The sequence below is a fragment of the Oncorhynchus gorbuscha genome, linkage group LG09 (genome assembly GCF_021184085.1).
Source record: "Oncorhynchus gorbuscha isolate QuinsamMale2020 ecotype Even-year linkage group LG09, OgorEven_v1.0, whole genome shotgun sequence".
NCBI classification, from domain to species: domain Eukaryota; kingdom Metazoa; phylum Chordata; class Actinopteri; order Salmoniformes; family Salmonidae; genus Oncorhynchus; species Oncorhynchus gorbuscha.
In genome coordinates, this window is record NC_060181.1 from 3664360 (window position 1) to 3690053 (window position 25694).

A 25694-nucleotide genomic window follows, 5' to 3' on the forward strand; every position below is an offset into this window, starting at 1 on the left:
AATACACACCACAGCGTACATGTTGGACAGCAAGTATGCTGGCAAGAGCATCCTGTCTGGTGCAGAGATCAACAAGGCCTATGGTGTCATCACTACCGTGTCTCGCCACCTTGGCCTGGATGAGGGCAAGGTTCTTGGCAGTCTGGCGAAGTACACTTCCATGCAAGGGCTTTTTGGATGGACATGCAATATGGCAGTGGTGCCAATATATCTCCTCAGTCACCTGGTGGAAGGGACTTTGCGGATTTGAGGCTCTTTCTCCTGTTTCCTCCATCATCCTCCAAATCCCACCAACGTCAGCCGCCTCAGAGCGCAATTGGTCCTTGTTTGGGAAAACACACACCAAAGCATGCAACAGGCTGACCAATACAAGGGTTGAAGTATTGGTGTCCACCCGGGAAAATGTGAAATGTGCCATCCTCAACAAGGTTGGGAAGTGACAGTGAAGATGAGGCCTCAGAGTCTGACGTTCAAGAGGTGGACATTGAGGAGGTCCAGGGAGAAGACATGGACGCCTGAGAGGAAGACAACCAAAGCTTTAGTTTCTAGACTATAATTTTACAGATGTATGTTGAAAACTTTTTGGGGAGATGCGATGGATCATTGGGATCATTCAATATTCCCTTTATTTTGTTGTTCACTGAAATCATCCCATGTGAGGAGTCAACTCATTTAAGTAAAGTTCAATTCGTAACTAAATTCGTAACTAAATAAATATTTTATTTCTATTGGAAGGATTTAATTTCTATTTATTTCTATTTATTTCTATTGGAAGGATTTAATAATTTGTAATATTGTCTACTTATGATAAGGTAAAAGGTTTATGTTTCTGTCTTAAATATATGAATAATAATAATAATAATATATGCCATTTAGCAGACGCTTTTATCCAAAGCGACTTACAGTCATGTGTGCATACATTCTACGTATGGGTGGTCCCGGGGATCGAACCCACTACTCTGGCGTTACAAGCACCATGCTCTACCAACTGAGCTACAGAAGGACCACATGATAAATACGGTATATCCAATGTAAAACAACATCTACATTTATATGGTATTAATATTCATGTGCATATATTTCCGTTAATTTCCCATATATTCCCACTAATTAAGAAAGTTTCCACCTCTGAATATTTCCCAAAATGTGCAGCCCTAGTCATGATCCAGCTAGGATAGATGTCTGAAGGTAGCCTAGTCATGATCCAGCTAGGATAGATGTCTGAAGGTAGCCTAGTCATGATCCAGCTAGGATAGATGCCTGAAGGTAGCCTAGTCATGATCCAGCTAGGATAGATGTCTGAAGGTAGCCTGGTCATGATCCAGCTAGGATAGATGTCTGAAGGTAGCCTGGTCGTGATCCAGCTAGGATAGATGTCTGAAGGTAGCCTGGTCGTGATCCAGCTAGGATAGATGTCTGAAGGTAGCCTGGTCGTGATCCAGCTAGGATAGATGTCTGAAGGTAGCCTAGGATGATGTCTGAAGGTAGCCTGGTCATGATCCAGCTAGGATAGATGTCTGAAGGTAGCCTGGTCGTGATCCAGCTAGGATAGATGTCTGAAGGTAGCCTGGTCGTGATCCAGCTAGGATAGATGTCTGAATCCCAATCAAATGGGAAGTATACTGTGAAATTCAGAACATTAGATGAAATGGGGAGAACAAAAACTTGGTTCATGCATCCAAAAGTTAGTGTAACCTTCTGAGTCTCTTATCCTGGTAGTCAAACCTGAAGCTATGTCCTGAGCCTCTTATCCTGGTAGTCAAACCTGAAGCCATGTCCTGAGCCTCTTATCCTGGTAGTCAAACCTGAAGCCATGTCCTGAGCCTCTTACCCTGGTAGTCAAACCTGAAGCTATGTCCTGAGCCTCTTATCCTGGTAGTCAAACCAAAGCCTCTTATCCTGGTAGTCAAACCTGAAGCTATGTCCTGAGCCTCTTATCCTGGTAGTCAAACCTGAAGCTATGTCCTGAGCCTCTTATCCTGGTAGTCAAACCTGAAGCCATGTCCTGAGCCTCTTATCCTGGTAGTCAAACCTGAAGCCATGTCCTGAGCCTCTTATCCTGGTAGTCAAACCTGAAGCCATGTCCTGAGCCTCTTATCCTGGTAGTCAAACCTGAAGCTATGTCCTGAGCCTCTTATCCTGGTAGTCAAACCTGAAGCCATGTCCTGAGCCTCTTAAAGTCAAACCTGAAGCCATGTCCTGAGCCTCTTATCCTGGTAGTCAAACCTGAAGCTCTTATCCTGTAGTCAAACCTGAGCCCTGAGCCTCTTATCCTGGTAGTCAAACCTGAAGCCATGTCCTGAGCCTCTTATCCTGGTAGTCAAACCTGAAGCCATGTCCTGAGCCTCTTATCCTGGTAGTCAAACCTGAAGCCATGTCCTGAGCCTCTTATCCTGGTAGTCAAACCTGAAGCCATGTCCTGAGCCTCTTATCCTGGTAGTCAAACCTGAAGCCATGTCCTGAGCCTCTTATCCTGGTAGTCAAACCTGAAGCCATGTCCTGAGCCTCTTATCCTGGTAGTCAAACCTGAAGCCATGTCCTGAGCCTCTTATCCTGGTAGTCAAACCTGAAGCCATGTCCTGAGCCTCTTACCCTGGTGCTCAAACCTGAAGCCATGTCCTGAGCCTCTTATCCTGGTAGTCAAACCTGAAGCCATGTCCTGAGCCTCTTACCCTGGTGCTCAAACCTGAAGCCATGTCCTGAGCCTCTTATCCTGGTAGTCAAACCTGAAGCCATGTCCTGAGCCTCTTACCCTGGTGCTCAACCCTGAAGCCATGTCCTGAGCCTCTTACCCTGGTACTCAAAACTGAAGCCATGTCCTGAGTCTCTTACGTTACAGTCTCAATACAGTCTCAATACAGTGCCACTGACACGGCCCGCAACCAAAACATGCGGACTCTCCTTCACTGCAGCCGACGTGAGGAAAACGTTGGGGAAAACGCGAGGAAAACATTTAAACGTGTCAACCCTCGCAAGGCTGCAGGCCCAGACGGCATCCCCAGCCGCGCCCTCAGAGCATGCGCAAACCAGCTGGCTGGTGTGTTTACGGACATATTCAATCAATCCCTATCCCAGTCTGTTGTTCCCACATGCTTCAAGAGGGCCACCATTGTTCCTGTTCCCAAGAAAGCTAAGGTAACTGAGCTAAATGACTACCGCCCCGTAGCACTCACTTCCGTCATCATGAAGTGCTTCGAGAGACCAGTCATGGACCATATCACCTCCACCCTACCTGACACCCTAGACCCACTCCAATTTGCTTACCGCCCAAATAGGTCCACAGACGATGCAATCTCAACCACACTGCACACTGCCCTAACCCACCTGGACAAGAGGAATACCTATGTGAGAATGCTTTTCATCGACTACAGCTCAGCATTCAACACCATAGTGCCCTCCAAGCTCGTCATCAAGCTCGAGACCCTGGGTCTCGACCCTGCCCTTTGCAACCGGGTACTGGACTTCCTGATGGGCCGCCCCCAGGTGGCAACAACATCTCCACCTGCTGATCCTCAACACTGGGGCCCCACAAGGGTGCGTTCTGAGCCCTCTCCTGTACTCCCTGTTCACCCACGACTGCGTGGCCACGCACGCCTCCAACTCAATCATCAAGTTTGCGGACGACACAACAGTGGTTGGCTTGATTACCAACAACAACGACGAGACGACCTACAGGGAGGAGGTGAGGGCCCTCAGAATGTGGTGTCAGGAAAATAACCTCACACTCAACTTCAACACAACTAAGGAGTTGATTGTGGACTTCAGGAAACAGCAGAGGGAACACCCCCCTATCCACATCGATGGAACAGAAGTGGAGAGGGTAGTAAGTTTTAAGTTCCTCAGCATACACATCACAGACAAACTGAATTGGTCCACTCACACAGACAGCATCGTGAAGAAGGCGCAGCAGCGCCTCTTGAACCTCAGGAGGCTGAAGAAATTTGGCTTGTCACCAAAAGCACTCACAAACTTCTACAGATGCACAATCGAGAGCATCCTGTTGGGCTGTATCACCGCCTGGTACGGCAACTGCTCCGCCCACAACCGTAAGGCTCTCAAGAGGGTAGTGAGGTCTGCACAACGCATCACCGGGGGCAAACTACCTGCCCTCCAGGACACCTACACCACCCGATGTCACAGGAAGGCCATAAAGATCATCAAGGACAACAACCACCCGAGCCACTGCCTGTTCACCCCGCTATCATCCAGAAGGCGAGGTCAGTACAGATGCATCAAAGCTGGGACCGAGAGACTGAGAAACAGCTTCTATCTCAAGGCCATCAGACTGTTAAACAGCCACCACTAACATTGAGTGGCTGCTGCCAACACACTGACTCAACTCCAGCCACTTTAATAATGGAAATTGATGGGAAATTATGTAAAATATATCACTAGCCACTTTAAACAATGCTACCTAATATAATGTTACATACCCTACATTATTCATCTCATATGTATACGTATATACTGTACTCTATATCATCTACTGCATCTTTATGTAATACATGTATCACTAGCCACTTTAACTATGCCACTTTGTTTACATACTCATCTCATATGTATATACTGTAGTCAATACCATCTACTGTATCTTGCCTATGCTGCTCTGTACCATCACTCATTCATATATCTTTATGTACATATTCTTTATCCCCTTACACTTGTGTCTATAAGGTCGTAGTTTTGGAATTGTTAGCTAGATTACTTGTTGGTTATTACTGCATTGTCGGAACTAGAAGCACAAGCATTTCGCTACACTCGCATTAACATCTGCTAACCATGTGTATGTGACAAAAATTTGATTTGATTTGATTTGGTACTCAACCCTGAAGCCTGGCTTGAGTCTCTTACCCTGGTACTCAAACCTGAAGCCTGGCTTGTTCTGGGAGTGGTCGCTATGGAAATACACTGTGGTCTCATGGGAGGTGGTGAGCAGGGAGGGCGGGACATCCTGTCCACTGAATCGACCAATCACAGTGCTGGTGTCCAGTGGGCCGTTCCTGATCTCCAGAAAGTCATGGTTAGCTTCGGTGGAGAAGTTGAGGAACTGGACATGGGCTCCTGGGGGTGATGGAATACAAGATTAAGAGACAGTACCAGGAAATACAATCCACAGAGAGACAAACAACTTCTTGTAACACCTCACTGGACAAAAACTGGTTGAATCAATGTGGAAAACTGATTGGATTTGGAAAAAAAGTCATCGACATTGTTGTCTTGTTGTTACCCCAACGTTAACCTACGTTGTCTTGTTTTTACCCCAACGTTAACCTACGTTGTTTTGTTTTTAACCCAACGTTAACCTACGTTGTCTTGTTTTTAAATCAATGATCAAAATGATGACCACCAATCAGCAACCACTATGATGACACATCAAATGATGACCACCAATCAGAGACCACTATGATGACAGAGACCACTATGACGACAGAGACCACTATGATGACACATCAAATGATGACCACCAATCAGAGACCACTATGATGACAGAGACCACTATGATGTCTGAGACCACAATGATGACAGAAACCACTATGATGTCAGAGACCACTATGATGTCAGAGACCACTATGATGTCAGAGACCACTATGATGACAGAGACCATTATGATGTCAGAGACCATTATGATGTCAGAGACCACTATGATGTCTGAGACCACTATGATGACAGAGACCACTATGATGTCAGAGACAACTATGATGTCAGAGACCACTATGATGTCAGAGACCATTATGATGTCAGAGACCACTATGATGTCAAAGACCACTATGATGTCAGAGACCACTATGATGTCAGAGACTACTATGATGTCAGAGACTACTATGATGTCAGAGACCATTATGATGTCAGAGACCACTATGACGACAGAGACCACTATGATGACAGAGACCATTATGATGACAGAGACCATTATGATGACAGAGACCATTATGATGACAGAGACCACTATGATGTCAGAGACCACTATGATGACACACCAAATGTGTTTGATGGATCGTGGGAAAAGAGCAGGAATGGGTTTGTGGAGGTCACAGTCCATACTAGGTCTTCCAATGGTGCGACTGCTGTCGGCATCCACAGGTAATCCAATGTGAATAAACGCTGTGGTGTCGTCTACAGCGATAGGGATATTACTTATTGTTAACATCTACATAGGAACATTGGTGTAAATCACACTGCTGCTCTCTCATTTAGCTATTTGCACTTTTCAGATCGTTGTTGTTGTGGACGGCCGTTCAGACGTCTAAATGTGTTTTTGAACCCGAAATGAATTCAAGAAGTTTAAGCTGCTAATCAATCGTTGTTTTTGAAACCCGATGGACAGCCAGTGAAACATGCGCTCTTACAACAGCTGCATAGTATGGATCCCAGCCTATAGAATAACAGTGAGGATCCCAGCCTATAGAATAACAGCTGTATAGTGTGGATCCCAGCCTATAGAATAACAGCTGCATAGTGTGGATCCCAGCCTATAGAATAACAGTGAGGATCCCAGCCTATAGAATAACAGCTGTATAGTGTGGATCCCAGCCTATAGAATAACAGCTGCATAGTGTGGATCCCAGCCTATAGAATAACAGTGAGGATCCCAGCCTATAGAATAACAGCTGCATAGTGTGGATCCCAGCCTATAGAATAACAGTGAGGATCCCAGCCTATAGAATAACAGCTGTATAGTGTGGATCCCAGCCTATAGAATAACAGCTGCATAGTGTGGATCCCAGCCTATAGAATAACAGTGAGGATCCCAGCCTATAGAATAACAGCTGCATAGTGTGGATCCCAGCCTATAGAATAACAGTGAGGATCCCAGCCTATAGAATAACAGCTGTATAGTGTGGATCCCAGCCTATAGAATAACAGCTGCATAGTGTGGATCCCAGCCTATAGAATAACAGCTGTATAGTGTGGATCCCAGCCTATAGAATAACAGCTGTATAGTGTGGATCCCAGCCTATAGAATAACAGTGTGGATCCCAGCCTATAGAATAACAGCTGCATAGTGTGGATCCCAGCCTATAGAATAACAGCTGTATTATGTGGATCCCAGCCTATAGAATAACAGTGTGGATCCGAGCCTATAGAATAACAGCTGCATAGTGTGGATCCCAGCCTATAGAATAACAGCTGGTTAGTGTGGATCCCAGCCTATAGAATAACAGTGTGGATCCCAGCCTATAGAATAACAGCTGCATAGTGTGGATCCCAGCCTATAGAATAACAGCTGCATAGTGTGGATCCCAGCCTATAGAAGGGGCCATCTGTAGTTACTACATCCATTTTGGGATGTTTAAATTATACATATACAGGTTATCTATTGATTCCTGAAGAACACAACTTATACATTTACTCCAATGTCTGTAAACATTGTAAACGTAAACACTTCATAGCCTCATAACATGGTTATAACTATAATGTTGATATCATGGATGGTCAGTCCTGTATAGCCTCATAACATGGTTATAACTATAATGTTGATATCATGGATGGTCAGTCCTGTATAGCCTCATAACATGGTTATAACTATAATGTTGATATCATGGATGGTCAGTCCTGTATAGCCTCATAACATGGTTATAACTATAATGTTGATATCATGGATGGTCAGTCCTGTATAGCCTCATAACATGGTTATAACTATAATGTTGATATCATGGATGGTCAGTCCTGTATAGCCTCACACTACTACTACTACTACTACTACTACTACTACTACTACTACTAATACTATTGCTACTGATACAACTACAACTACTGCTACTACTAATACTAATACTATTGCTACTGATACTACTACTACTACTGCTACTGCTACTACTACTACTACTACTACTACTACTACTACTGATGCTACTGCTACTACTACTACTACTACTACTACTACTACTACTACTACTACTACTACTGCTACTGCTACTACTGATGCTACTGCTACTACTACTACTACTACTACTACTACTACTGCTACTGCTACTACTGATGCTACTGCTACTACTGATGCTACTGCTACTACTACTACTGCTACTACTACTACTACTACTACTGCTACTACTACTACATTTACATTACATTTAAGTCATTTAGCAGACGCTCTTATCCAGAGCGACTTACAAATTGGTGCATTCACCTTATGACATCCAGTGGAACAGTCACTTTACAGTAGTGCATCTAAATCTTAAAGGGGGGGGGGGGGGTGAGAGGGATTACTTGTCATGTTTTGTCTTATATTGTCTTGTCATTTTGCTTTTCCTTCTGTTCGTTTTCCCCCTGCTGGTCTTTTTAGGTTCGTTCCCCTTTTTTCTCTCTCCCTCCCTCTCTCTCTTCTCTCTATCGTTCCGTTCCTGCTCCCAGCTGTTCCTATTCCCCTAATCAATCATTTAGTCTTCCCACACCTGTTCCCTATCTTTTCCCCTGATTAGAGTCCCTATTTCTCCCCTTGTTTTCCGTTTCTGCCCTGTCGGATCCTTGTATATTGTTCACCGTGCTGTGTCTTTGTATCGCCCTGTCGTGTCGTGTTTCCCTCAGATGCTGCGTGGTGAGCAGGTGTCTGAGTCTGCTACGGTCAAGTGCCTTCCCGAGGCAACCTGCAGTTTATTATCGAGTCTCCAGTCAGTTCTCGTGATTACGAGTGGTATTGTTTTTTATGCTTTATTTACCGCTCCGATTTGTCTAGGAGTATTGCTATTTCCTTTAACTGGATTAAAGACTCTGTTTTCGCCAAGTCGCTTTTGGGTCCTCATTCACCTGCATAACAGAAGGATCCGACCAAAGAATGGACCCAGTGACTACAGACGCTCGTAACATTGCCGTCGAGATCCAAGGAGCCATGCTCGGCAGACACGAGCAGGAATTGTCTGCTGCTCGTCATGCCATGGAGAACCTGGCCGCTCAGGTTTCCGACCTCTCTGGACAGTTCCAGAGTCTTCGTCTCGTGCCACCTGTTACTTCCTGGTCTGCCGAGCCTCCGGAACCTAGGGTTAATAACCCACCTTGCTACTCCGGGCAGCCCAAGGAGTGCTGCTCCTTTCTCACCCAGTGTGATATTGTGTTCTCTCTCCAACCCAACACATACTCTAGAGAGAGAGCTCGGGTTGCTTACGTCATTTCACTCCTTACTGGCCGGGCTCGAGAGTGGGGCACAGCTATCTGGGAGGCAAGGGCTGATTGTTCAAACAATTACCAGAACTTTAAAGAGGAGATGATTCGGGTTTTTGACCGTTCAGTTTTTGGTAGGGAGGCTTCTAGGGCCCTGGCTTCCCTATGCCAAGGTGATCGATCCATAACGGATTACTCTATAGAGTTTCGCACTCTTGCTGCCTCTAGTGACTGGAACGAGCCGGCGCTGCTCGCTCGTTTTCTGGAGGGACTCCACGCAGTGGTTAAAGATGAGATTCTCTCCCGGGAGGTTCCTTCCAGTGTGGACTCTTTGATTGCTCTCGCCATCCGCATAGAACGACGGGTAGATCTTCGTCACCAAGCTCGTGGAAGAGAGCTCGCGTCAACGGTGTTTCCCTGCTCCGCATCGCAACCATCTCCCTCCTCTGGCTCAGAGACTGAGCCCATGCAGCTGGGAGGTATTCGCATCTCGACTAAGGAGAGGGAACGGAGGATCACCAACCGCCTGTGCCTCTATTGCGGATTTGATGGACATTTTGTCAATTCATGTCCAGTAAAAGCCAGAGCTCATCAGTAAGCGGAGGGCTACTGGTGAGCGCTACTACTCAGGTCTCTCCATCTAGATCCTGTACTACTATGTCGGTCCATCTACGCTGGACCGGTTTGGGTGCTACATGCAGTGCCTTGATAGACTCTGGGGCTGAGGGTTGTTTCATGGACGAAGCATGGGCTCGGAAACATGACATTCCTTTCAGACAGTTAGACAAGCCTACGCCCATGTTCGCCTTAGATGGTAGTCATCTTCCCTGTATCAGATTTGAGACACTACCTTTAACCCTCACAGTATCTGGTAACCACAGTGAGACTATTTCTTTTTTGATTTTTCGTTCACCTTTTACACCTGTTGTTTTGGGTCATCCCTGGCTAGTATGTCATAATCCTTCTATTAATTGGTCTAGTAATTCTATCCTATCCTGGAACGTTTCTTGTCATGTGAAGTGTTTAATGTCTGCCATCCCTCCCATTTCTTCTGTCCCCACTTCTCAGGAGGAACCTGGCGATTTGACAGGAGTGCCGGAGGAATATCATGATCTGCGCACGGTCTTCAGTCGGTCCCGAGCCAACTCCCTTCCTCCTCACCGGTCGTATGATTGTAGTATTGATCTCCTTCCGGGGACCACTCCTCCTCGGGGTAGACTATACTCTCTGTCGGCTCCCGAACGTAAGGCTCTCGAGGATTATTTGTCTGTGTCTCTTGACGCCGGTACCATAGTGCCTTCTTCCTCTCCGGCCGGGGCGGGGTTTTTTTGTTAAGAAGAAGGACGGTACTCTGCGCCCCTGCGTGGATTATCGAGGGCTGAATGACATAACGGTTAAGAATCGTTATCCGCTTCCCCTTATGTCATCAGCCTTCGAGATTCTGCAGGGAGCCAGGTGCTTTACTAAGTTGGACCTTCGTAACGCTTACCATCTCGTGCGCATCAGAGAGGGGGACGAGTGGAAAACGGCGTTTAACACTCCGTTAGGGCATTTTGAGTACCGGGTTCTGCCGTTTGGTCTCGCCAATGCGCCAGCTGTTTTTCAGGCATTAGTTAATGATGTTCTGAGAGACATGCTGAACATCTTTGTTTTTGTCTACCTTGACGATATCCTGATTTTTTCACCGTCACTCGAGATTCATGTTCAGCACGTTCGACGTGTTCTCCAGCGCCTTTTAGAGAATTGTCTCTACGTGAAGGCTGAGAAGTGCTCTTTTCATGTCTCCTCCGTTACTTTTCTCGGTTCCGTTATTTCCGCTGAAGGCATTCAGATGGATTCCGCTAAGGTCCAAGCTGTCAGTGAGTGGCCCGTTCCAAGGTCACGTGTCGAGTTGCAGCGCTTTCTAGGTTTCGCTAATTTCTATCGGCGTTTCATTCGTAATTTCGGTCAAGTTGCTGCCCCTCTCACAGCTCTTACTTCTGTCAAGACGTGTTTTAAGTGGTCCGGTTCCGCCCAGGGAGCTTTTGATCTTCTAAAAGAACGTTTTACGTCCGCTCCTATCCTCGTTACTCCTGACGTCACTAGACAATTCATTGTCGAGGTTGACGCTTCAGAGGTAGGCGTGGGAGCCATTCTATCCCAGCGCTTCCAGTCTGACGATAAGGTTCATCCTTGCGCTTATTTTTCTCATCGCCTGTCGCCATCTGAACGCAACTATGATGTGGGTAACCGCGAACTGCTCGCCATCCGCTTAGCCCTAGGCGAATGGCGACAGTGGTTGGAGGGGGCGACCGTTCCTTTTGTCGTTTGGACAGACCATAAGAACCTTGAGTACATCCGTTCTGCCAAACGACTTAATGCTCGTCAAGCTCGTTGGGCGTTATTTTTCGCTCGTTTCGAGTTTGTGATTTCTTACCGTCCGGGTAGCAAGAACACCAAGCCTGATGCCTTATCCCGTCTTTTAGTTCTTCTGTGGCTTCTACTGATCCCGAGGGGATTCTTCCTTATGGGCGTGTTGTCGGGTTGACAGTCTGGGGAATTGAAAGACAGGTTAAGCAAGCACTCACGCACACTGCGTCGCCGCGCGCTTGTCCTAGTAACCTTCTTTTCGTTCCTGTTTCCACTCGTCTGGCTGTTCTTCAGTGGGCTCACTCTGCCAAGTTAGCTGGTCATCCCGGTGTTCGAGGCACTCTTGCTTCTATTCGCCAGCGCTTTTGGTGGCCGACTCAGGAGCGTGACACGCGCCGTTTCGTGGCTGCTTGTTCGGACTGCGCGCAGACTAAGTCAGGTAACTCTCCTCCTGCCGGTCGTCTCAGACCGCTCCCCATTCCTTCTCGACCATGGTCTCACATCGCCTAGACTTCATTACCGGTCTGCCTTTGTCTGCGGGGAAGACTGTGATTCTTACGGTTGTCGATAGGTTCTCTAAGGCGGCACATTTCATTCCTCTCGCTAAACTTCCTTCCGCTAAGGAGACGGCACAAATCATCATCGAGAATGTGTTCAGAATTCATGGCCTCCCGTTAGACGCCGTTTCAGACAGAGGTCCGCAATTCACGTCACAGTTTTGCAGGGAGTTCTGTCGTTTGATTGGTGCGTCCGTCAGTCTCTCTTCCGGGTTTCATCCCCAGTCTAACGGTCAAGCAGAGAGGGCCAATCAGACGATTGGTCGCATACTACGCAGCCTTTCTTTCAGAAACCCTGCGTCTTGGGCAGAACAGCTCCCCTGGGCAGAATACGCTCACAACTCGCTTCCTTCGTCTGCTACCGGGTTATCTCCGTTTCAGAGTAGTCTGGGTTACCAGCCTCCTCTGTTCTCATCCCAGCTTGCCGAGTCCAGCGTTCCCTCCGCTCAAGCGTTTGTCCAACGTTGTGAGCGCACCTGGAGGAGGGTGAGGTCTGCACTTTGCCGTTACAGGGCACAGACTGTGAGAGCCGCCAATAAACGTAGGATTAAGAGTCCAAGGTATTGTTGCGGCCAGAGAGTGTGGCTTTCCACTCGCAACCTTCCTCTTACGACAGCTTCTCGTAAGTTGACTCCGCGGTTCATTGGTCCGTTCCGTGTCTCCCAGGTCGTCAATCCTGTCGCTGTGCGACTGCTTCTTCCGCGACATCTTCGTCGCGTCCATCCTGTCTTCCATGTCTCCTGTGTCAAGCCCTTTCTTCGCACCCCCGTTCGTCTTCCCTCCCCCTCCCGTCCTTGTCGAGAGCGCACCTATTTACAAGGTACGTAGGATCATGGACATGCGTTCTCGGGGGATGGGGTCACCAATACTTAGTGGATTGGGAGGGTTACGGTCCTGAGGAGAGGAGTTGGGTTCCGTCTCGGGACGTGCTGGACCGTTCACTGATTGATGATTTCCTCCGTTGCCGCCAGGATTCCTCCTCGAGTGCGCCAGGAGGCGCTCGGTGAGTGGGGGGTACTGTCATGTTTTGTCTTATATTGTCTTGTCATTTTGCTTTTCCTTCTGTTCGTTTTCCCCCTGCTGGTCTTTTAGGTTCGTTCCCCTTTTTTCTCTCTCCCTCCCTCTCTCTCTTCTCTCTATCGTTCCGTTCCTGCTCCCAGCTGTTCCTATTCCCCTAATCAATCATTTAGTCTTCCCACACCTGTTCCCTATCTTTTCCCCTGATTAGAGTCCCTATTTCTCCCCTTGTTTTCCGTTTCTGCCCTGTCGGATGCTTGTATATTGTTCACCGTGCTGTGTCTTTGTATCGCCCTGTCGTGTCGTGTTTCCCTCAGATGCTGCGTGGTGAGCAGGTGTCTGAGTCTGCTACGGTCAAGTGCCTTCCCGAGGCAACCTGCAGTTTATTATCGAGTCTCCAGTCAGTTCTCGTGATTACGAGTGGAATTGTTTTTTATGCTTTATTTACCGCTCCGATTTGTCTAGGAGTATTGCTATTTCCTTTAACTGGATTAAAGACTCTGTTTTCGCCAAGTCGCTTTTGGGTCCTCATTCACCTGCATAACATTACTTATCCTATCCTAGGTATTCCTTAAAGAGGTGGGGTTTACTACTACTACTACTACTACTACTACTACTACTACTACTACTACTACTACTACTACTACTACAATAATATATGCCATTTAGCAGACGCTTTTATCCAAAGCGACTTACAGTCATGTGTGCATACATGCTACGTATGGGAGGTCCCGGGAATCGAACCCACTACCCTGGCGTTACAAGCGCCATGCTCTACCAACTGAGCTACAGAAGGAAGCTACTACTACTGATGCTACTGCTACTACTACTACTGATGCTGCTGCTGTTACTACTACTACCTCTACATTCACAGCATAGTGAGGGGGCTTCTCTCTCACCGTATCCCACAGGCAGGTAGATTCTCCAGGTACAGTCACTGTTGCTAGGGTAGTTGCCTGGGAAACCAGGGCTAAGGATCATGCCTTCCATCTCCTCCTGGATTCCTCCACATTGGGCTGGACGAAGAGAGAGAGAGAGAGAGAGAGAGAGAGAGAGAGAGAGAGAGAGAGAGAGAGAGAGAGAGAGAGAGAGAGAGAGAGAGAGAGAGAGAGAGAGAGAGAGAGAGAGAGAGAGAGACAGAGAGAGAGAGAGAGAGACAGAGAGAGAGAGAGAGAGAGAGAGAGAGAGAGAGAGAGACACAGAGAGAGAGAGAGAGAGACAGAGAGAGAGAGAGAGAGAGAGAGAGAGAGAGAGAGAGAGAGAGAGAGAGACAGAGAGACAGAGAGACAGAGAGAGAGAGACACAGAGAGAGAGAGAGAGAGAGAGAGAGAGAGAGAGAGACAGAGAGAGAGAGAGAGAGACAGAGAGAGAGAGAGAGAGACAGAGAGAGAGAGAGAGAGAGAGAGAGAGAGACAGAGAGAGAGAGAGAGAGAGAGAGAGACACAGAGAGAGAGAGAGAGAGAGAGAGAGAGAGAGAGACACAGAGAGAGAGAGAGACAGAGAGAGAGAGAGAGACAGAGACAGAGAGAGAGAGAGAGAGAGAGAGAGAGAGACACAGGGTGTCAATGTATACATTCACTTTTACCAAAAAGATGGGTGATTATGGGTAACAATTGCGGCCTGAATCTTTGTTTAAATTAAATATTTGCTTTGTGTGCAGGGAGCTTATGGCCTTCCGATTTAGGATTATACTATAATGAAAAACATCACAGAAAAAATACAAATGATGAAGCTTTTAAATTGACACTCATGGAGAAGATAAAGTGTTTAATTAAATAGGTCAATGTAGCTCTCTAAACCATCAAAGGTCTCTCGAGCACTTTGGTAGACTACAATGTACATTTACATTTACATTTAAGTCATTTAGCAGACGCTCTTATCCAGAGCGACTTACAAATTGGTGCATTCACCTTATGACATCCAGTGGAACAGCCACTTTACAATAGTGCATCTAAAACTTTTAAGGGGGGGGGGTGAGAGGGATTACTTATCCTATCCTAGGTATTCCTTAAAGAGGTGGGGTTTCAGGTGTCTCCGGAAGGTGGTGATTGACTCCGCTGTCCTGGCGTCGTGAGGGAGCTTGTTCCACCATTGGGGGGCCAGAGCAGCGAACAGTTTTGACTGGGCTGAGCGGGAACTGTACTTCCTCAGTGGTAGGGAGGCGAGCAGGCCAGAGGTAGCTCTCCAAACCATCAAAGAACTCTCGGGCACCTTGGTAGACTACAATGTAGCTCTCCAAACCATCAAAGAACTCTCGAGCACCTTGGTAGACTACAATGTAGCTCTCCAAACCACCAAAGAACTCTCGAGCACCTTGGTCGACTACAATGTAGCTCTCCAAACCACCAAAGAACTCTCGAGCACCTTGGTAGACTACAATGCAGCTCTCCAAACCATCAAAGGTTTCTCAGAAACGTTGGTAGCACCTGCAATCTCCACTTCTCATAACAGAGGGAGATACACGCCCCCCCCCGTCCCCCCCACACACACCACCCTCTCCATCGCTTCCTGCAGCAGTTCTTTGAGCTTACACCACTGATTGAATCAAATGTCGCTTTGATTGAAGCGCACAAACAGGGCTCAAAGGGTGAACATGAGAGTTAGGGATATGGATAGGATATGAGAGATGACAAAGACAGTCAGCGAGAGAAAGAGAATCAGGGCAAGAGGGAGAGAGATGGAGAGAGGGAGCGAGAGGGAAAAAGAGATGGGGTAGAGACTGAGAAAGAGAGCATAGCGATGGAAAGAGAGAGTAGAGAGATGGAGAGAGAGAGAGAGAGTAGAGATGGAGAAAGAGAGCATAGAGATGACAGAGAGAGCGTAGAGATGAAAAGAGTAGAGACTGAGATAAAGAGCGTAGAGATGGGAGAGAGAGAGAGTAGAGGTGGAGAGAGAGTAGAGATGGAGAAAGAGAGCATAGCGATGGACAGAGAGAGCGTAGACATGGAGAGAGTAGAGACTGAGAAAGAGAGTGTAGAGATGGAGAGAGTAGAGACTGAGGAATAGAGCGTAGAAATGGAGAGAGTAGAGACTGAGGAATAGAGCGTAGAGATGGAGAGAGTAGAGACTGAGAAAGAGAGTGTAGAGATGGAGGGAGTAGAGACTGAGGAATAGAGCGTAGAAATGGAGAGAGTAGAGACTGAGGAATAGAGTGTAGAGATGGAGAGAGTAGAGACTGAGAAAGAGAGTGTAGAGATGGAGAGAGTAGAGACTGAGAAAGAGAGTGTAGAGATGGAGAGAGTAGAGACTGAGAAAGAGAGTGTAGAGATGGAGGGAGTAGAGACTGAGAAAGAGAGTGTAGAGATGGAGAGAGTAGAGACTGAGAAAAGAGTGTAGAGATGGAGAGAGTAGAGACTGAGAAAAAGGAAAAGGAGAGAGTAGAGACTGAGAAAAAGAGTGTAGAGATGGAGAGAGTAGAGACTGAGAAAAAGGAAAAGGAGAGAGTAGAGACTGAGAAAAAGGAAAATGGAGAGAGTAGAGACTGAGAAAAAGGAAAAGGAGAGAGTAGAGACTGAGAAAGAGGTAGGTTATAATCATAAATGTTTGAAGCGTTTAAGTGGGGAGTGTGTGAAATCAGAAAAAAAGCTATGAATCTCCACCACTCCATCCTTCCTGTACCATGAACCAGAAGTAGAATACACACACCAGCACAACATGCACGCAAGCACACACACACGCACACACGCACACACGCACACACACACACACGCACACACACACACACACACACACACACACACACACACACACACACACACACACACACACACACACACACACACACACACACACACACACACACACACACACACACACACACACACACACACACACACACACACACACAGACTCACACAGACACACAGACACACACACACACATGATTGACAGTAGCTACAGCATGTTTCTTTCTCATCTTCCCAGCTGTTCATTTCTCTCTAACAGAGAGGGGAACTCTGGGAACGACTCTGAGCAGCAGTTGTCTCTACAAACGTCCTTGTTGAGACATTAAACAAAGCCTGAAACCTCCCTGTTCATCAATTCCAAAGCAGAGCGGTGATGTGCCTCTACAAGGACCTTGGTAAGAAGTGTGTGTGTGTGTGTGTGTGTGTGTGTGTGTGTGTGTGTGTGTGTGTGTGTGTGTGTGTGTGTGTGTGTGTGTGTGTGTGTGTGTGTGTGTGTGTGTGTGTGTGTGTGTGTGTGTGTGTGTGTGTGTGTGGAATAATCAGCTGTCGCTGTAAGAACCCTGATACCTTGGATATTCACATCCAGAGAGAAAGAAGACCGGGAAGGAGGGATCAAATCAAATTGTATTTGTCCAAATGGTGATGCAACCAGTCAATCAGCTGTATATCCTTTTGAGAATCTGTGGGCCCGCCTCCTTCCTGCAGGCAAAGAGGCGTTGTCGTTCCCTCTTTACGTAGTAAAGAGTAGTCGTGTAGTCGTGTTTTGGACCATGATAGATCCTTGGTGATGTGGACACAGAGGAACTTGAAGCTCCACTACTGTCCCGTCGGATGTGAAGGGGATGTTCAACTCTCCGTTTCCTGTAGTTTCTTTGTCTTGCTGACGTTGAGGGAGAGGTCTTTGTCATGGCACCACACTGCCAGGTCTCTGACCTCCTCCCTATAGGCTGTCTCATCGTTGTTGGTGATCAGGCCTACCACCGTCGTGTCGTCTGCAAACTTAATGATTAATGATGACATCTGGGGGCGTCCCGCCAGAAAATCCAGGAACCCAGTTGCAGAGGGAGGTGTTTATTCCCAGGGGTCTTAGCTTAGTGATGAGCTTTGAGGGCACTATGGTGTTGTGGTGTTGAACACTTGAGATGTATTCAATGAATAACATTCTCACATAGTGGGAGAGGGCAGTGTGGAGTGCAATCGAGATTACGTCATCTGTGGATCTGTTGGGGCGGTATGCAGAATGGATACAGGGTGTCTGGAATGATGGAGTTGATGTGAGCCATGACCCGCCTTTCAAGCATTTCATGGCTATAGATGTGAATGATACGGGGCGATAGTCATTAAGAGAGGTTACCTTGGCGTTCTTGAGGACATTGACTATGGTGTGGTTTGCTTGAAACATGTAGATATTACATACTGGGTCAGGGAGAGGATGAAAATGTAATTGTTCTGAGTACACGTGCTGGTTGCCCTGCGGCCTTGTGAATGTTAATCTGTTGTTGAAAGGGGTTACCTCAGCTACTGAGAGCGTGATCACACAGTGGTCCGCAACAGCTGGTGCTCTCATTCACGGTTCAGTGCTGCTTGCCTCGAAGCGAGCAAAGAAGGTATTTAGCTCATCTGGTAGGCTCGCGTCACTGGGCAACTCGCGGCTGGGTTTCCCTTTGTAGTGCCTGATAATTTGCAAGCCCTGCCACATCTGACAAGCATCAGCGCGGGTGTAGTAGGATCCGATGTTAGTCCTGTATTGACACTTTGCCTCTTTCATGGTCAGCGTCCCTCTCCATGAAAGCGGCAGCTCTAGCTTTCAGCTCAGTGAGGATGTAGCCTGTAATCCATCGTTTTTGATTGGGATATGTACGCACGGTCACTGTAGGGGATGACGTTGTGGATGCACATGTTAATTAATGAAGCCGAGGAATGAATGCAATCAATTGAATGAATCGCAGAACATATTCGGGTCTGTGCTCGCAAAACAGTCCTGTAGAATAGTATCCTCTTCATCGGACCATAAGAACATATTCGGGTCCGTGCTCGCAAAACAGTCCTGTAGAATAGTATCCTCTTCATCGGACCATGAGAACATATTCGGGTCTGTGCTCGCAAAACAGTCCTGTAGAATAGTATCCTCTTCATCGGACCATAAGAACATATTCGGGTCTGTGCTCGCAAAACAGTCCTGTAGAATAGTATCCTCTTCATCGGACCATAAGAACATATTCGGGTCTGTGCTCGCAAAACAGTCCTGTAGAATAGTATCCTCTTCATCGGACCATGAGAACATATTCGGGTCTGTGCTCGCAAAACAGTCCTGTAGAATAGTATCCTCTTCATCGGACCATGAGAACATATTCGGGTCTGTGCTCGCAAAACAGTCCTGTAGAATAGTATCCTCTTCATCGGACCATAAGAACATATTCGGGTCTGTGCTCGCAAAACAGTCCTGTAGAATAGTATCCTCTTCATCGGACCATGAGAACATATTCGGGTCTGTGCTCGCAAAACAGTCCTGTAGAATAGTATCCTCTTCATCGGACCATAAGAACATATTCGGGTCTGTGCTCGCAAAACAGTCCTGTAGAATAGTATCCTCTTCATCGGACCATAAGAACATATTCGGGTCTGTGCTCGCAAAACAGTCCTGTAGAATAGTATCCTCTTCATCGGACCATGAGAACATATTCGGGTCTGTGCTCGCAAAACAGTCCTGTAGAATAGTATCCTCTTCATCGGACCATGAGAACATATTCGGGTCTGTGCTCGCAAAACAGTCCTGTAGAATAGTATCCTCTTCATCGGACCATAAGAACATATTCGGGTCTGTGCTCTCAAAACAGTCCTGTAGAATAGTATCCTCTTCATCGGACCATGAGAACATATTCGGGTCTGTGCTCGCAAAACAGTCCTGTAGAATAGTATCCTCTTCATCGGACCATGAGAACATATTCGGGTCTGTGCTCGCAAAACAGTCCTGTAGAATAGTATCCTCTTCATCGGACCATGAGAACATATTCGGGTCTGTGTCTGTGCTCGCAAAACAGTCCTGTAGAATAGTATCCTCTTCATCGGACCATAAGAACATATTCGGGTCTGTGCTCGCAAAACAGTCCTGTAGAATAGTATCCTCTTCATCGGACCATGAGAACATATTCGGGTCTGTGCTCGCAAAACAGTCCTGTAGAATAGTATCCTCTTCATCGGACCATGAGAACATATTCGGGTCTGTGCTCGCAAAACAGTCCTGTAGAATAGTATCCTCTTCATCGGACCATGAGAACATATCGGGTCTGTGGCAAAACAGTCCTGTAGAATAGTATCCTCTTCATCGGACCATGAGAACATAGTCGCAAAACAGTCCTGTAGAATAGTATCCTCTTCATCGGACCATGAGAACATATTCGGGTCTGTGCTCGCAAAACAGTCCTGTAGAATAGTATCCTCTTCATCGGACCATGAGAACATATTCGGGTCTGTGCTCGCAAAACAGTCCTGTAGAATAGTATCCTCTTCATCGGACCATGAGAACATATTCGGGTCTGTGCTCGCAAAACAGTCCTGTAGAATAGTATCCTCTTCATCGGACCATGAGAACATATTCGGGTCTGTGCTCGCAAAACAGTCCTGTAGAATAGTATCCTCTTCATCGGACCATAAGAACATATTTGGGTCTGTGGTCGCAAAACAGTCCTGTAGAATAGTATCCTCTTCATCGGACCATAAGAACATATTCGGGTCTGTGCTCGCAAAACAGTCCTGTAGAATAGTATCCTCTTCATTGGACCACCTCTCCCTGCTCTCTCTCTACCTTCCGATGACGTTCTGTACTGTTTATTGTCTTTGTTCAGCCACAACTCAGAGAAATATAGTATATTACAGATCTTACGGTCCCGTTGATAGGATGGTCTTGAACGGAGCTCGTCCAGTTTATTCTCCAGTGATTGTACAATAGAACGGAGGGTAGAGGCAGTTTATGTACTTGCCAGTCTAGTTTTGTCAGGGTGCCCTCACTTCTTAAACAGCCTTTTTACTTTTTGAGTCTCTGGGATTAGGCACAGGTCAGAGGTCAGAGGTTAAGCAGTATGCCCTGCGCTTCCACCTCGATGAGGTAGAAATCTTTATCCAAATTGAGGCAACTGTTCTGATGGTTACAGGAAACGATGGCAGAGACATTATGTCCAAAACAAAGTGAAGATCACTGAGGAGGGAGGGATGGATGGAGATACAGAGATAGGGAGGACGTAGAGGGAGAGGGAGGAGAAAGACAGCGATATCGAGAGAGACAGAGAGAGAGAAAGAGAGAGAAAGAGAGAGAGAGAGAGCGTGAAAGAAATACTTTTTTTACCAATGCAGAGTGGAGGTGGGTAGTTCCATCGCCTGACGGTCCCTGGCATGCAGGAGATGTGAGAGTTTCCCTGGGAAAATAATCCAAACACGCAAACGAACACACAACAGACAAAAACACAAGCACAAAGATGAGAACAGAAATTCATTAGCCTCTTTCCATTCCTCTTTCCATTAAACCGCATCTCTTCTCTCCCTACACAGTCCACTGTCCTCTCTTCTCTCCCTACACTGTCTACTGTCCTCTCTCGTCTCCCTACACAGCATACTGTCCTCTCTCGTCTCCCTACACAGCATACTGTCCTCTCTTCTCTCCCTACACTGTCTACTGTCCTCTCTCGTCTCCCTACACTGTCTACTGTCCTTTCTTCTCTCCCTACGCAGTCTACTGTCCTCTTTCCTCTCCCTACACTGTCTACTGTCCTCTCTTCTCTCCCTACACAGCATACTGTCCTCTCTTCTCTCCCTACACTGTCTACTGTCCTCTCTTCTCTCCCTACACTGTCTACTGTCCTCTCTTCTCTCTCTACACTGTCTACTGTCCTCTCTTCTCTCCCTACACAGCATACTGTCCTCTCTTCTCTCCCTACACTGTCTACTGTCCTCTCTTCTCTCCCTACACTGTCTACTGTCCTCTCTTCTCTCTCTACACTGTCTACTGTCCTCTCTTCTCTCCCTACACTGTCTACTGTCCTCTCTCGTCTCCCTACACAGCATACTGTCCTCTCTCGTCTCCCTACACAGCATACTGTCCTCTCTTCTCTCCCTACACTGTCTACTGTCCTCTCTCGTCTCCCTACACTGTCTACTGTCCTCTCTTCTCTCCCTACGCAGTCTACTGTCCTCTTTCCTCTCCCTACACTGTCTACTGTCCTCTCTTCTCTCCCTACACAGCATACTGTCCTCTCTTCTCTCCCTACACTGTCTACTGTCCTCTCTTCTCTCCCTACACTGTCTACTGTCCTCTCTTCTCTCTCTACACTGTCTACTGTCCTCTCTTCTCTCCCTACACTGTCTACTGTCCTCTTTTCTCTCCCTACTGTCTACTGTCCTCTCTTCTCTCCCTACACTGTCTACTGTCCTCTCTTCTCTCCCTACACTGTCTACTGTCCTCTCTTCTCTCCCTACACTGTCTACTGTCCTCTCTTCTCTCCCTACACTGTCTACTGTCCTCTCTTCTCTCCCTACACAGCATACTGTCCTCTCTTCTCTCCCTACACTGTCTACTGTCCTCTCTTCTCTCCCTACACTGTCTACTGTCCTCTCTTCTCTCCCTACAGTCTACTGTCCTCTTTTCTCTCCCTACTGTCTACTGCTGCTACTACTACTACTACTGCTGCTACTGCTACTACTACTACTAATACTGCTACTACTACCTCTAATGCTACTACTACTACAACGAATGCTACTACTACTAATACTGCTACTACTACTACTACTACTACTAATACTGATACTACTACCTCTAGTGCTGCTACTACTACTAATACTACTACTACTGCTACCACTACTACTACTACTGCTAATACTTCTACTACTATTACTACTGCTACAACTTCTACTACTGCTACAACTTCTACTACTGCTAATACTTCTACTACTATTACTACTGCTACAACTTCTACTACTACTATTACTACTGCTACAACTTCTACTACTGCTACTACTACTACTACTACTGCTAATACTTCTACTACTATTACTACTGCTACAACTACTACTACTACTGCTACTACAACTACTATTAAAACAACTACTGCTTCTACTACTACAACGACTACTACTACAACTACTACTACTACTACTACAACTACTACTGATGCTGCTACTATTACTACTGCTACTACTACTACTACTACTACAACTACTACTACTGCTACTACTACTACAACTACTACTACTACTACTACAACTACTACTGATGCTGCTAATATTACTACTGCTACAACTACTACAATAACTACTATTACTGCTGCTACTACTACAGCTACTGCTAGTACTACTGCTACTACTACAACTTCTACTACTGCTAGTACGACAACAACTACTACTACTGATGCTACTACTGTTACCTGTAATGTGTATCCTGGCTCACACTGGAAAGAGACAACGCTGTTCATGTGGAGTCTCTCTCCCACCTTGATACCATTCATAGGTACCACTGGCTCTGGACAACTGGTCAGAGAGACGGCTGAGAGAGAGAGGGAGGGAGAGGGAGAGAGAGAGAGAGAGACAGAGAGAGAAAGAGAGACAGAGAGAGAGAGAGAGAGAAAGAGGGAGAGGGAGAGAGGAGAGAGAGAGAGAGACAGAGAGGGAGAAAGAGGGAGAGGGAGGGTAGGGGGAGGAGGGGGGAGATAGAGACGGGAGGAAAAGGGGGAGGGAGGGAGGGGAGGGAGGGAGGGAGAGAGAGAGAGAGAGAGAGAGAGAGAGAGAGAGAGAGAGAGAGAGAGAGAGAGAGAGAGAGAGAGAGAGAGAGAGAGAGATGGGAGTGTCAAGGGAAATTGAGTATTTAGACAGTTAGGTTACACTAGTAGGACACAACACATCTTTGGGTCTTATCCCATTGAATCCCAGTGATACTATAGTATAATTCAACATGTATGTTTACTCTTGTATTCCAGCCTGAAGCCGGCAGCAGACACACTGATGTCAGAGAAGAAGTGTAGGTAGAGCTGGTTGGACGTGCTGTTCAGGAGAGCAGGGACCGTCGTTCCTGCAGGGGAGACCAATAGTCATCATCGACACATTCAACTCTTCATCGTATTTATCTTATAGTGGTTACAGTACTAGGACGGCTGTAGTGGGTAAAGGTTATAGCTTGTAAGATGCGTCGTAAGAACTTTGACTCTTGTTTCATGTATATAACAGAACAGATCAAATCCAATGTTAATTGTCGCCGAATACAATCAATAATAAATAAAAATAAAAATAATAAATAAATAATAATAAATAAATAAAAATAAATTTACTTTCAGTGAAAGTAAATACACAAATAAATCAAATCAAATCAAATCGAATTTGATTTGTCACATAAACATGGTTAGCAGGTGTTAATGCGAGTGTAGCGAAATGCTTGTGCTTCTAGTTCCGACAATGCAGTGATAACCAACAAGACAGTTTACTTGTCTTGCTGAGAATGTTTTGTTACCCATGAATGTCTTCCTCATCTGTTGCACACTGACTAACTTAAGTTATTTGTATTATTTTGAAATGCTTCCTTGTAAGTATCCACTCTCCGTGTGGAATATGCTCGATAGCTAGCTAGCTAAACAATGAACCATAATCCCAACCCATAATGTTAGTACCCTGCATTAATCGGGCAGGTAGCTAAACAACCAGGTTCAATGTTAGCTAGCTAACAGTATGTTATAACTAGTCAAGCAAATGGCTCTGAGATACGAATAATAAGATCATACACATAACGTTAGCTAGCAAGACAGCCGGCTAACGTTAGCTTACAGTGAAACGATTACTGAAGCAGCAGTCCAGCACTGATGGAATCCTTGGCTTCAGGTTCAGAGTTCCTGGTTCTACTATACCCTGGTCACATGGCCTGCTCTGAATCACTCTGATTGGCTTATTCCTCTTAATAACATTGTATTATAATGTATATTACTGCCTTAATTTTTGCTGGACCCCAGGAAGAGTAGCTACTGCCTTGGCAAGAACTAATGGGGATCCATAATAAACCCCAGGAAGAGTAGCTGCTGCCTTGGCAGGAACTAATGGGGATCCATAATAAACCCCAGGAAGAGTAGCTGCTGCCTTGGCAGGAACTAATGGGGATCCATAATAAACCCCAGGAAGAGTAGCTGCTGCCTTGGAACTAATGGGGATCCATAATAAACCCCAGGAAGAGTAGCTGGGGGAACTAATGGGGGGCAGGTAGCCTAGTGGTTAGAGGGGGGCAGGTAGCCTAGTGGTTAGAGGGGGCAGGTAGACTAGTGGTTAGAGGTGGGGCAGGTAGCCTAATGGTTAGAGGGGGCAGGTAGCCTAGTGGTTAGAGGGGGAGGCAGGTAGACTAGTGGTTAGAGGGTGGGGCAGGTAGTCCAGTGGTTAGAGGGGGAGGCAGGTAGTCTAGTGGTTAGAGGGGGAGACAGGTAGACTAGTGGTTAGAGGGGGCAGGTAGCCTAGTGGTTAGAGGGGGCGGCAGATAGCCTAGTGGTTAGAGGGGGGACAGGTAGACTAGTGGTTAGAGGGGGAGACAGGTAGACTAGTGGTTAGAGGGGGCGGCAGGTAGCCTAGTGGTTAGAGGGGGAGACAGGTAGACTAGTGGTTAGAGGGGGAGGCAGGTAGCCTAGTGGTTAGAGGGGGAGGCAGGTAGCCTAGTGGTTAGAGGGGGAGGCAGGTAGACTAGTGGTTAGAGGGGGCGGCAGGTAGCCTAGTGGTTAGAGAGGGGCAGGTAGACTAGTGGTTAGAGGGGTGGGCTAGACTAGTGGGAGGGGGGGGTGGGCTAGACTAGTGGTTAGAGGGGGGAGACAGGGTAGTCTAGTGGTTAGAGGGGGCGGCAGGTAGACTAGTGATTAGAGGGGGGCAGGGCAGCCTAGTGGTTAGAGGGGGTGGCAGGTAGTCTAGTGGTTAGAGGGGGGCAGGAAGCCTAGTGGTTAGAGGGGGAGGCAGGTAGTCTAGTGGTTAGAGGGGGGCAGGT

General features: G+C 46.8%; 1 protein-coding gene across 1 annotated transcript in view; it reads right to left on the reverse strand.

Moving 5' to 3' along the window:
• LOC124042645 (CUB and sushi domain-containing protein 1-like) overlaps nt 1–25694 on the reverse strand; it is an 842040-nt gene that overhangs the window by 214725 nt on the left and 601621 nt on the right. Inside the window, 5 exon segments of the mRNA XM_046360721.1 lie at nt 4852–5061; nt 13919–14035; nt 21048–21117; nt 23119–23237; nt 23655–23759. Of these exon segments, the coding sequence (XP_046216677.1) occupies nt 4852–5061; nt 13919–14035; nt 21048–21117; nt 23119–23237; nt 23655–23759 (621 nt within the window).